Source organism: Rhamphochromis longiceps, linkage group LG7, assembly GCF_057381845.1.
Source record: "Rhamphochromis longiceps isolate RC_006_pf linkage group LG7, R_longiceps_female_GT1.1, whole genome shotgun sequence".
Lineage (NCBI taxonomy): Eukaryota > Metazoa > Chordata > Actinopteri > Cichliformes > Cichlidae > Rhamphochromis > Rhamphochromis longiceps.
Genome location: NC_140563.1, coordinates 31,181,992 through 31,195,372, shown reverse-complemented (window position 1 = coordinate 31,195,372; position 13,381 = coordinate 31,181,992). Strand labels below are relative to the sequence as shown.

General features: G+C 39.9%; 1 protein-coding gene across 1 annotated transcript; it reads right to left on the bottom strand.

Annotated features, from left to right (window-relative positions):
• Positions 1-14: 14 nt before the first annotated feature.
• Positions 15-8,448, bottom strand: LOC146665622 (leukemia inhibitory factor receptor-like). Its single transcript, XM_085413347.1, has 11 exons — positions 8,224-8,448; positions 5,485-5,630; positions 5,243-5,393; positions 4,893-5,156; positions 4,657-4,783; positions 3,506-3,642; positions 3,279-3,424; positions 3,036-3,189; positions 1,992-2,105; positions 1,801-1,891; positions 15-1,353 (listed from the first exon to the last, which is right to left on the bottom strand). Coding segments are annotated over exons 1-11 (1,395 nt in total). The 5' UTR covers positions 8,288-8,448; the 3' UTR covers positions 15-1,352.
• Between the last annotated feature and the right edge of the window lie 4,933 nt (positions 8,449-13,381).

Here is a 13,381-nt window from a genome sequence, read left to right as displayed (position 1 = left end):
TTTGTTCATGTATCAGCTGTTTAGTAGTTTTATGACAAGATGGATGCTGTCATTATATTTTAGTATAGTGTTTGAGTTAAGGAGAATAAAAGAATATTTAACATTAATTGTACCAATGTTGTTGTGTACGAAGCACAAATTAATTTAAGTTTTAATTTATGAATTTTTGAGTACATGGTGTACTAGGTTGTAATTGCATAGAAATGTACGTTTATGGATATAAAGAACTATATTTAATGAGTTACAGTGAAAAGAAGTGCTTGGAAATAGTAATATAAACAGAAATTTCAATTTTTCTATTAACGGAAAATATCAGTTAATGATACAGAAAATATACTGTGAATAAACGGAATTTTCTGTTTTATAGCTGAAGGAAATGTCCGTAAATAGTACAGAGAGTATACTGTAAATCTACAGAATTTTCCGTTTTATCATTTACAGAAAGGTCCGTCAAACCTCCGTAAAAAAACAGAAAATGTACTGGCAGAAAATTACCAGGACATTTTCTGTTTTTCTACGGAATATTTTTTTACAGTGTACAGTAATAAGAGAACCCCAACAATCAGACAACCCCCTTTGAGCAACAATGGAAATAAAAAACTCCCTTTTAACAGGAAGAAACCTCCAGCAGAACCAGGCTCAAGGAGGGGCAATCATCTGTCACAATCTGTTGGGGTGAGGATAGGAAGACAGCTCAAAGACATGCTGTAAAAGAGAGCCAGTGACTGGCTCATGTGACTGAAGCAAAACCCAGCCCTAACCCTAGCCGAAGACGATAATGAAGTTGATTAACTATGTTGTAGTTCAGGGGTGGGCAATTCCAGGCCCCGAGGGCCAGTGTCCTGCAGGTTTTAGATCTCACCTTGGGTCAACACACCTGAATCACATGATTAGTTTGTTACCAGGCCTCTGGAGAACTGCAGGAGCTAATTTAGCCATTTAAATCAGCTGTGTTGGTCCAAGGACACATCTAAAACCTGCAGGGACACCGGCCCTCGAGGCCTGGAGTTGCCCACCCCTGTTGTAGTTAATGATGTCTAAAGTTCCTGTGTAAAGTTTAAATGTGTTCACACATCTAGCAGCTATGCAGATGTCTTGGTAGTAATAAAATGTATGTGGACACACAGGAAATGGGACTGTGTGGTTACTCCTCTGTGGGTAAAGTGGGGCATGGCGGGGTTTCTGCAGAAGCCTATTGTAGTCATCTTTGGAAGATGGAGAGAAGGTACAACACATCAGGTCCTGGCTACCAACAGGCTCTAGTGGTCAGAAATTATCATGCAGTTCAGGAACATCCATGACCTCGCTGTAGTGACTCTGACCAAAGTGATGATGATCAAACACATGTTCATTCTGAAAAACAGAGAAAATGACCTCATGATAATGCAATATACAAGGAAACTAATAAAGAACTGAGTAGTACAGTTGTGTGGAGTATAGAGGTAGCATTAAGCAGCCAGACAGAAAGTAATTTATTGCACTCCTCGTTGCGTCCATAAACTGACCTGAAACACACAAGAAATATCAGCTAACAAAAGAAACAACAGTTCCCCGACAGATATCCTGATTCTCTTACAGATATGTCAATATGGGGTCACTAAAATTAATATTGAATCGGTGCGTGACGTTGCCTAAACAATGCTGGATTCTGTAGTTTGTGGTTCCCTCCCAAATCGGACCACAACTGACATGTTTAGCCGAATGCTCTCTTTGTGCTTGATGCTGTTGGGTGATAGAATGCATGAAAATAAATGCCAAACAAAGATTTGGAGACAAAAGAGGCAAATGTGCACTGCTTACCACACCCGGTGTCTGTAGCAGAGGATTGTGCAGATGGACAGAATAATAAAAACTGCTCCCAGGGCTATCAAGGTCAGCACTGTCAAGTAAGCTGGTGAAAATAATGAAACGCATCAAGTAAATCAAAGAAAATGATACAGTTGACAGTCTAATTAAAGAAAACAGTCTTCAAGATGAAAAAAGTAACCTACTCGATGGATTCAAAGTAACGGTGTTGGATGAAACTGCTGTTTGTGCGTTTATCATGAAGGTGTACGAACTGATGTTCAGGTTCTTTTCAATCAGGCTGGTAGCTCCAAGAGCGACTGTATCAAGACAGAGTGACCACCAATTTAGTATTTAGTATTTTAGTATTTATTTATTTACTGTCATTGTCAAGAACAATGAAATTGCGTTTGGGGCTTCCATACAACCCAAAAAAAAGAAGAAAATAATAAATACCCCTTAAAACCCAAGTGTACATATTTAACCCAGTGTGACTCCAATGCAATAAGACAATCCTTAGCAATAATGTTCGTAGAAATTCAGACAAAGACCTGAGAAACATGACAAAATACAACAATGCAACCCATTCAATATTATTGTACTGTGAGATATGATATCAGATATGATAGTTATCTATTTAAGAAAGAGGGGGGGGGGCAGGAGGGGGAAGAGAATAAAGATATGATGCACCAATGCAGACCAGTTCATTGCTATTAAGAAGTTGGATATGGTTATTGTCCGTGAGAGGGGGGCAGAGAGTTCAGGAGCCTCACAGCCTGTGGATACAGGCTGTTGGCCAGTCTGGATGTTCTGGCCTGTATAGACCTGTACCTTCTCCCTGAGGGCAACATATTACAACATAAACACATCTTTATGATCTTCAGGCAACCAGCTAATCTTTCTGTGTAGAGAAACAAAATCAGGAGTCAAACCTTGCAGATTAAATATTTTTCTTCTAGAAATGTTCATAATCAATCAAAAGATAGATTGCTGTGTTTTTATGACTCCAGTGGGACCATGATTTACAAAATGAGCACCACATTTACTTCAGTAAGAGACTTTAATCAATCAACTGAGACCAAAAGCTCATCAGGTAAATGTTTACTGAAGTCACATCAGTTGAGAAGCAGCAACTTTTTCTTACTTTCATATGACCTGACTTTACTCAGACTGTATAAAAGATTTGACTCATCTGTATCTCATCATACAGTTTTATTTAAAACCCTATGATTTTTAAAGAAAATACTTACCATCACCCTTCGTGCAGATTTTGACACTATTGCTCCAGTCACCCCATTTCCAGAAATGCTGTGCTGTTCCACATCGGACCCTCACGTCATAGTCCCAGTGTGGTATCAAGTCCTTGATGACTGCAGCTGTGAGGCCAACTCCAATGTTTTCAGTCTACAAGGACAAAAATTATGTTAGCTGACTTCAGTGAAGACTTTTACTTTGAAAAGCCAATACCTTAGCCTCCTTTTTAATCTACTCACTTTGGTATTAGAGTTTCCATCACTGACATCTACTTGGCATGTGATGTTGAGATTACTGTACTTCTGCACAGTCCAGCTCCATTTCAGACTGATGTTTCTGGGGTTCACAGTTGAAGCTGCCACTTTGTCTGGAGCAACCAGGTGCACTAAAACAAGAGATCACAACAATCAGCTGATCTTAAAGATTAAAAATAATCATTTTAACCAAATTTTATTCAAAGCTTTACCTCTTTTGGTCAGGTCCGCGTTGTCATGGATCTCGAGCTTTCCCAGCCGATTAGTTGCTGTTAAGGTCCAGTTCCTCTCAGCTGCATCCAGCTTTACTTTTTGCGAGCATTTACCTGAACGTCCATTGATGCATGAGCTAAAATGTAAAAAATATACACCGCTATTACTAAATATTTACAACTAAATAAATACAGAGGCTAGCAGGACTGCACATTCACTAGGAAGCAAAGTAAGAGTACATTTTAAATTTGTCATTGACTGAACTCCTTATTGCTTAATCAATAACGTTTGGTGCTTTAAAGTTTAGTCTATAGATCCCAAAATGTTTTTGCTTTGATGGTCTTTTAAATCAGAGCATTTCTCTCAACTGCTTGAAACTACTTTTATAAATATTCAGGTTTTTGGGTTTTTTAAGAACTCTGGTGACGAGGTGTAATGTGTGCAGTTTTCACTGCAAATCATATAAAGTGAAATTAAAGAAGAATAGCCCTGAAAACAACTCCACTGTGATTTCATCAAGGACGTTCTCTTTGTAAACTCACTTTGACTTTTGACCTATATGGCATTACATACTGTGAGAAGCATAACTACTGTTTATCCCATAATTAATCAATTTGTTTTTTGGACTATGTTTATTCTGGGCACTTTATTTTAGTTTTCAAATAATGTGTTAACCATCTCTGCGTGTGTGTGTGTGGCTTATACTTGGATATGCATGGATTTTACAAAGGAGAGTGGCGCACTTTAAAAGGGAATGTTTTGACAAGGCCTGATATGTTGTAGATTTTCACTCTAACTAAAAGTAGTAAACAGGGCAGCCTGTCTGTCTGTGATAGCACTGGAGTCTGCATGCTCTCGCAGTAGAGCACTTTGCTTTCTGACTATTATTTTTTCAGGTTTTTTTCCCCCAATAAATCATCCTGCAACTGAAGTTGCATAGCAAGTGCTCATTTTTGTAACTTCTGACTACAGATCATCGAGATCATCTAAAAGTACTGTTCATCAACTTTTTGTTCTTCTGAATCTGAAACGGTCTGCAGTGGTTTTTAACAAGGTGTCCAGTGAGGTGTCTTATTTTAAGATTCACACCCTCAGATGCTTCCATACAGGAGACTGTAGATATATTAGGGGTGGTTGGGTCTTATTATACCTTCCTTGGAGCTGATATGTTCTTTCCATTGCAGGATGTTCGTTTGCTGCCCTTCCTACGTTCCAAAAACAATCGATTGATTCCAGATCCCGGGTTTCACACTTAAGATCACTGTCATCAGGAGGATCTAAGTTTGTGGCAAATACCAGGAAAAACAGAAGCACATTTAAAAGAGAACCATTTATTTACAAGATCAATTTGAGAAACCACAATCTCAAATGCTACATCATACTTACAGCTGGCGTGAAAACTGGCTCCGTTGATGTTTCCTTTGGTTGTTTCACATATTACATCACTATAGTTTTCTGATTCTTGGTCCAGGTGAACAGTCAGGGAGTGCACATGTTCACTGATCTTTGTAGTTGTTACATTAGTGCCTTTGTAGTCATATAGAAACATTGTTTTAATACTTTCCCCATCTGGCACCATGCAGCAGAATGTGGCTGTGCTGCCCACCTCCAATATTTGGTCTCTTGGGAGAACCAGTATTTCACCCTGGTCTGAAGAAGCACAGTGATAAGAATAAACGAGACTGTAAAGTGTTTAAGAATCAAAAAAGATCAAATGATTTGAACTTAATATTAACCAGGTAGCGTCTTCTGCATCCATGGGCTTGATTGGTTGTTGTATTGGGACCTGAGCCGGACTGAATGGCGAGCACACTGCGATGGTAAATGGGAAGTCCATTTCCAGGAATGAGTAGATCCTATCTGTGCAGGTGCCACAACAACTTCACCCTACAACATTATCATAAACACATTAGAGGAACAGCTTTTTGTTTGGAGGCTACAGAAGTGAGGATTATAGTTACCCATAATAATCTCTTACATTGTGTTCAGGTTTGTCTGCAATGAGAAGCTGCAGCTCGTACACGAGCCCATCTCGTATCACAGAGCAAGAAGGGTCATCTTCCCACTTTAACAGGAAACTGTCGTAGTCAAGAGTCACATTCTGAGGTCCACAACGCAAAACACCTAAAGGAAGTGACCACAGGACATTTTATGGTTAAAGTGACCTGAACAATTCTTCACAGTCATCGTTGGGCTATTTGAACAGCAGTCAGTGAGGACACAGCCAGTGGTGCCAATAGTGTCGTCACTGCCCGGGCATCAAATACTGATGTTTTATTAAAGACTGTCATATCTATCTGTGCTGGTGGATGAATGAACCTACTATAGCAATCCACTTCTTAGAGCTGATGTCATTAGACATTTTCAGGTTCAAACACTACTTCAGTTCTCGAATTCAAACAATGAGCCACCAACAAAAAATTGGATATCGTATTTGAAGTGCATGTTGTGTTAGCCAGTGTTGAGCATCAAGCTATGAGGCAGAAAATTGTGGTGATCCCGTCATGTGCAATGTCCTGTAATGTAGTTATACCCATCAACTCCCATGGTAAAATATCCAACTTTAGAGCAGAAATAAACATGTTCACAACCTGATACAAAAGAGTTTTGGCCTCTGTAAACCCCTGTAATAAACAAAATAAAATCAGTTTACATTTGAGAAAAAAAATACATTGTTAAAGTTTACAAAGCAGGCACTGGTGTACAAAGTTATCACAGCATGTCCAAAGGTCAAAACTGGAATGAGATGTATCATTGAAAAATAGAGGAGAGAGAGACACTGCAGCACAAGTCTGCCAGAGGCAGGAGGTAAAAGATTTCAAAGACTCAGAGAAAGACCAAGAAAAGCTTCTCTTCTGCAGAGAGGCCTTCAAGCCAGACATAAGTATGCTAAGGACACGTGGAGAAAATTACGCATAATAGAAGTATGTCCATTAGTAGATACGACAAAATGAGATCTCTTTGGCTAAATTCAATTCAATTATATTCAGTTTTATTTATACAACGCCAAATCACAACAACAGTTGCCTCAAGGTGCTTTATATTGTAAGGTAGACCCTACAATAGTACATACAGAGAAAAACCCAGACTGTTTGGGGTGAGAGAAGGAAGACAGGATAAAGACATGCTGTGGAAGAGAGCCAGAGATTAATAACAAGTCTGATTCAATGCAGAGAGGTCTGTTAATACATATTGAGTAAGCAAGGTGACTGAAGAAGAAATATGCAATGTATCATGGGAATCCCCCATCAGCCTTCGTCTATTGCAGCATAACTAAGGGAGGACAGGGTCACCTGGTCCAGCCCTAACTATATGCTTTAGCAAAAAGGAAAGTTTTAAGCCTGATCTTAAAAGTAGAGATAGTGTCTGTCTCCTGAATCCAAATTGAAAGCTGGTTCCACAGAAGAGGAGCCTGAAAACTGAAGGCTCTGCCTCCCATTCTACTTTTAAATACTCTAGGAACAACAAGCCTGCAGTGTGAGAGCGAAGTGCCTGATTATTTAAGACCTTGTATGTGAGGAGCAGGATTTTGAATTCAATTCTGGATTTAACAGGGAGCCAAAAAGGGGAAGCCAATACAGGAGAAATATGCTCTCTCTTTCTAGTCCCTGTCAGTACTCTTGCTGCAGCATTTTGAATTAGCTGAAGGCTTTTCAGGGAGTTTTTAGGACTTCCTGTTAATAATGAATTACAGTAGTCCAGCCTGGAAGTAATAAATGCATGAACTAGTTTTTCAGCATCACTCTGAGACAGGATATTTCTCATTTTAGAGATGTTGCGCAAAAGAAATGCTGCTTATGTTTGGAGAAAGAAGAAGGAGGTTACAGCTCGAGAACACTGTCCTTCTCATACAGAAAAGACTCCCATGAAGATATCTAAAGATTAAAAGCAAAAAAGCAAAGAAGAAAAATCCATCAAGCAAGTCTTGATGCAAGCTTACTCTTCCAGGTAAGGAAATCCCAAAAAGTTGATTTTGTTTATCTGGATTGAAGCCCGAAGAAGTCACTTGGATGAGTAATGAAATATTTCTCCCACTGAAACGATACATCCAGATGAACAGGATCAACTTTTTGGGAATCCCACTGTAAAGTTGTGAGGTGAACTGAAGATGTGACCATTTGTGTCCACAATAGTAATAATAATAATAATAATAATATCCTAGAATTTTGCTCAAAAAAGCTGAAGCAGACTTCATGGGGCCTGTTAGTAAAATTAGCCACACAGCATTTTATATTTTTTGTCAGATATTTGAGTTACAAAAAAACCCCAAACCCACCAACAAGAGGTCCACAATTATCGAAGCTAAAGACCAACAGATAGCTCGCAATGAGGTCTGTGCCCATCTGCTAGTCAAAACGATGTTGAAAATGCAAACTTTAAACCTTTATAAAACATTTAAATGGGTTGGTTATAAAAAACGAATTATCAATTAAAAAATCACCCCCTGTGCAGTTGTTACAAAGGGGAAATTACAGACACTACTTATGCCTTGATTCTGCATCTCAGTGGCTAATGCTTCCTGAAAACTCTGGTGAGTGCAAAGTCAACATAACCTGGAGCTCCACTGCATGTCTTTGGCTTTTAGCATACATAGTAAAGATTCTTTGTGCAAACTCAGGTGTATACACAACTAAGAGCTGAAATCTGAAATCTTCTTTACTAAAAATATCCAATCCTTTTCATACCTGAAGACTATTACAGAGGACGACATACTTACCCTCTCCTTGTCCATCTTGCATGCTTTGTCTGAAGAGTGAAAACAGTAGCAACCATGTGATCATGATCTTCTTCCTTTGAGGCAATGAGCATCAGCTAACAGGTGGCTGAAAAGCATATGAAGCAAGGTTCAGGTTTTTTTTGAAGAATCAGTGCGCAAAATATCAGAGAGAAGAAGAAAGTTAGTGTCAGGTTACTCTGTGGAGCTGTGCTCCATTCACACACTCACTCTGCAGATCCATTTATATAGTAATGACTGTGAGAGCCAGGTGGACCACACACAGGAAGCTGTGTGTTCTCATAACTAGGACTCAGCTGCCAGTTGGGACACGCCTCACCCACTCTGCTGCTTTTACTGGGAACTGACCTTTTAGAAAAACATCAGTCAGAGGGAGTGAATCAGAGCCAACAAACAGAATCAATCCAAACTTCCTCATCGGATTCATCCCTCCATTACACCTGCTGGAACTAGTGTTCAGTACAGTTCTTGTGCAGTGTGGCATACCTCATCCTCTTCTACCCATTTCCTTCATAAAGAATGGCTTCTTGACAGCCACCCTTCCACTGAAACCATTTCTGATGAGTCTTCAGTGAACAGCAGATGAATCAGCTGAAGGGGCAGCTGCACCTCTCAGGTGTTTGCTGGATTTTTTTCCCCTAGTTCTTAAGGACATGACTTTCAGATTCTGGTCACCTGCTGTAGATAGCTTTGAGGTCTGTCACTTCTTCTGTTATCCACCACGAGACAAGATCTTGCTTGGAGTCCAAGACTGAGTGTGATTGATGGTCATTTGTAGGAGATGAAACTTTTATGTTATGTGTGTTTTTCTGGATTTTTGTTGATATTCTGTTTCTCTCCTTTAAAATTGGAGGCAGCTAATTTCTTTGTGTGTGAGCAAACTTACAAATTAAGCAGAGGATCAAATAATTATTTCACCCAGTGTACACACACACAGACACGCACACTTCTCAGTCCATACAAAGAGCCCTTCTAAGGTCTGAGTGACTGTGAGGGCGAAATCTGTGGAAAATGATGTGTTGTATGATGATGTATTTCTCATAACCTAATCTCTACTTTTCCAGTCATTTAAAAAGATTAATTATCTTTACACAGATTACAAAGAGGGTCTTCAGTCATGACTAACAGAAGAATTCCTTCCACTTCCCGCTTTCCACTGTGTTTTGGCAGCAAGTGGCGGTTTAGAAATTTCAGAGAAATTCAAGCACGACAGTCAAAGTGTGAGTTTGCAGTTTCCCTGTGAGTGTTTGGTTTTAGGGATGGGGGCAAGGTAGACAAAGAACAGGGTCTGAATGAACCGGAACTGAACTTCAGCTCCAGCATGAGCCGCACTGAGTCATTGGTTTACTCAAAGTCTTTTCATGTTTAATTCACTGTAATGTTTCGTCTGCTGGGAAATGTCACCTTCTGACTACAGCAATATAAAAACACAAGTGTCCTGCACAGTTCCCACCAGTCACACACGGCATGAGGCTCCTATGATTTCTGCATTTAAGAACCTTAAAGGTACTTATTGTAGTTGTGGTTGAGTTAAACTGAGTTTATTGACTCCAGAGGAGCCAAATTCGTGCTCATTTTATGCTTCATCTTTGGCCAAAAATTTGCTTCACGCCGTGTCCTGGAAACCCATCAGGAGCAGTTGTTTGATTCTGTTTGTGGGTGGCCGGTGCTTTTTGGTCAGCATGATTTGAAAGAATAATCATAGGTCACATATTAACCCTTGGAGGCTCTTAAGGACATTTATTGTCCTTAGGCCTAAAGGTGGATGTCTTTTTAAGGAGCCTCCAAGGGTTAAATGTTCATGTCATACTAAATGTCCAGTTGGAATAACATTGGACTCTTTCTCATCCTATTTGTTGTTAGTGGCAAATATTTGGGGCTTTCCAGTGTGACTGTATTCACATGGGTAACACGAGGCCAAGCTTTGCTTCGCATTTGGTGTAACACATCAGACTGTTCATGCTTTCATGCTTATGTAGCTTTGGTTAAAGTGTTTTTTTCCCCTAGTGCTAAACAAATTATTCACCATCACCGTCACATCATAAAAAGGGCTTGTTATATATTTTCCAACAGCAATTTTAGCACAGGGGAACTCCAGGCCTCGAGGGCCGGTGTCCTGCAGGACATGTCTTGAAGTTCTCCAGAGGCCTGGTAATGAACTAATTATTTAATTCACGTGGGTTAACCCAGGGTGATATCTAAAACCTGCAGGACACCGGCCCTTGAGGCCTGGAGTTCCCCACCCCTGTTTTAGCAGATTATGAGTCTACCTTCCGACTGTGGAGCCCATTTAAATTCAGTAAATATTATCACCTTCACAGGACCAAGTTGCTGCCACGTGATTGGCTGATTTGTGTTAAACAACTTAACTGGTATACCTAATGAAGTGGCTGTGAGTGTCCATGAACCATGGTGCTAAGAGAAAAAACAAACAAAAAAACCCCACATGTTACCATAAGAATAAAATAAAGAAAAATATACAAGAAACAAGTGCTTTGAACAATATTCATTTAATCATTCTTTTAACTTTGTATTTTTTACATTCACAATAATTACATCGTTCCCATCGTTTAAACTGGCCAACAAAATTCTGTTAGTCAAATGTGAACACACAACCTCATTTAGACTCCAGTAAACATGTTTTAGTGTAATCTTAAAGCCTAATCTTTAAGTGCTGCAGAACAAAGCAACATAACATATGGCCTTAAACCCAGTTAAGGCCATTCGCGATCTATGATTGTGGTGAACTTTTAGACTCTAGTCAAAAGTCAAGTTCACACAGTGTGGGAAAAGTCATCAAGAAGAGAAGGCAGAGTAGAGCAGGGTTGCAAAATGGCTTGCAGCTGTTACTGATTTCCAACAATGTGGTCTCTGGTGGGCTTGATCTAAACTTCTCTGGTTATGTTTTAAACTATGGAATAGTCCAAACATGTTATTTTCTAAAACTTTCTCCTATTTTTACAAGTTCAAGACTAAAAAAAGTAATAAAAACATTTTCACCCTGCGCAGCTTTGTGCATTACACAATGATGGAAGTCTAAGGCACACAAGTACAAACCAGACTGCTAGCTACAGATAACTAGAGATAACAGATAAATATTCTTATCAGACAACGAGCAGTCTTCATTAATGATTTTTTTTTCAAAGTACAGAAAATAATCTGTGTGATCAAGTTTTTAGGGCCCGAGCACTGAGAGTGCGAAGGCCCTATTGTATCTGCTCCGTTTGTTCTTCTTCTTCTTGTTATTATTATTATTATTCAGGAAAAACAAGGGCGTTTTTCAGGGCCTAAACATGCTCAAAAACTCATGAAATTTTGCACACATGCCAGGTCTGGCAAAAAATTTTGTATTTTAATGGTTTTACATATGAGCACTGGGAAATGGCTCTAGAGCGCTACCTATGCCTTGTTAAATGCAGCCCTACGACCACATGTATGAAATCTGGCACACATGTGTATCATGCCGAGACAAACAAAAAAGTCTGTGGGCCCATTGACGCAAACCAAACAGGAAGTCCGCAATTTAGAAGTGAAGGTGACATTTTGGCTCAAATTTTGCCATTTCCATGCCTCGAACTTTTTTGAACTCCTTGGGATTTGGTCGTATAAGCTTCATCTTTGGTCAGTGCCAACTACACACCTGGGCCATGTTAAATTGTGGAGCTTTTGACTTTTCGCGATACGGTGAGCCCGTGGCGCCACGGCAAATTTCGATGACTCGCCATGAAAATCTTATTGCCTCTCATTTTGTCATACATTGTCCGATCTGGACCAAAGAGCACACATATGATAAGGCTCCACCCCTGAACATATTTCAACTGCCATATTTGACATCAGGGACAGCGCCACCTAGTGGAAACAGGAAATGTCATGTTTTACACTTTGGGGTACAGTACTGTGATGGGTGACATCTGCAGCCTCAAATTTCTCTAGGAAAGCCTTAAGGAGTTGGTCTTGGGTTACAGTGAAAACTGTGACTTTTCGCGAAAGGGTGTGACCCCAGCAGCATGGCGAAACAAATTAGTGTAATTCAATGAAATCCAGTCTGATCAGTACCAGACTTTACAGGCATGATGTCAGACCTGCCCTGAACAGATTGATGTGCCCATTGTCAGGAATACGCACAGCGCCACCTAGTGGCAACAGGAAATGTCATGGCTTTAATTTTGTTGTACTGATTTTCACAGGTTCATCGTGGCCACCTCAAAAGCGGTGAATATCACCATCAGTCCTTCATGATGCTTCAGTGCAAAAATTGTGACTTTAAACTGAATGGCGCATCCTGGTGGCAACGCGGTTCACCATGAACAATGAAGTGGCTTTTGAGGGGCTTGGAAAGTTTAAAAAGTCTTGAAATTTGGGCCACACCTCCAACGTGATGAAGGCTTTGTTGTTATGTGATCATTTTCATTGAATAGCGCAAAATGGCTCTGCAGCGCCCCCTACAAAATTTCAAAACATCAGCCCCTGCTCTGTGTTTTATGTCTGAAACCTGGTAAACTTATACAAGATATCAAGATGTACAAAAAAAGTCTCTTGGAGCAATATCCCAAATCCAACAGGAAGTCAGCCATTTTAAATTTAATGTGTAATTTCGGTGACATTTTCCCCTCTTTTCAGGCACCGTACTTTGACGAACTCCAAGTGATTTCATCATATTGAACCAATCTCCAGTGTGAGGAATCTAAAGACCTTTGTGATGTTAAATTGCGAAGCTTTTTACGTTCAGGGAAACGGGGTGGTCATGGCGGCACGTAGAGTTTCAGTCACTCGCCAAAAAGCAGTAATCTGCTGTCACTCAAAAACACAATGTCCAATCTCTCCCGAAGGTCGCAGGCATGATGAGACTTGAGCTCGGAAATGTTTGCTATGCCACTTGTCAGTATTGGTTAGAGCGCCACCTAGTAGGATGACTATAATAATCATGATTGACCGAGATGAAAAGTAAGCTGGTGGTTAAATGCATGAATTCCATCAATGTGACATCAGATCGGACGTGCTGGTTTTAGGTGTTGGTCGTGGCTCAACGCGCCGCGGTGCGAGGGCCCTCATAACGCTGCTTGCAGCTTTAATTTTTTTTTTTTTTTTAAAGATTCAAAGAGTTTTGACTTGTTGGTTTTCGGTCTGATCAGGTGATCAT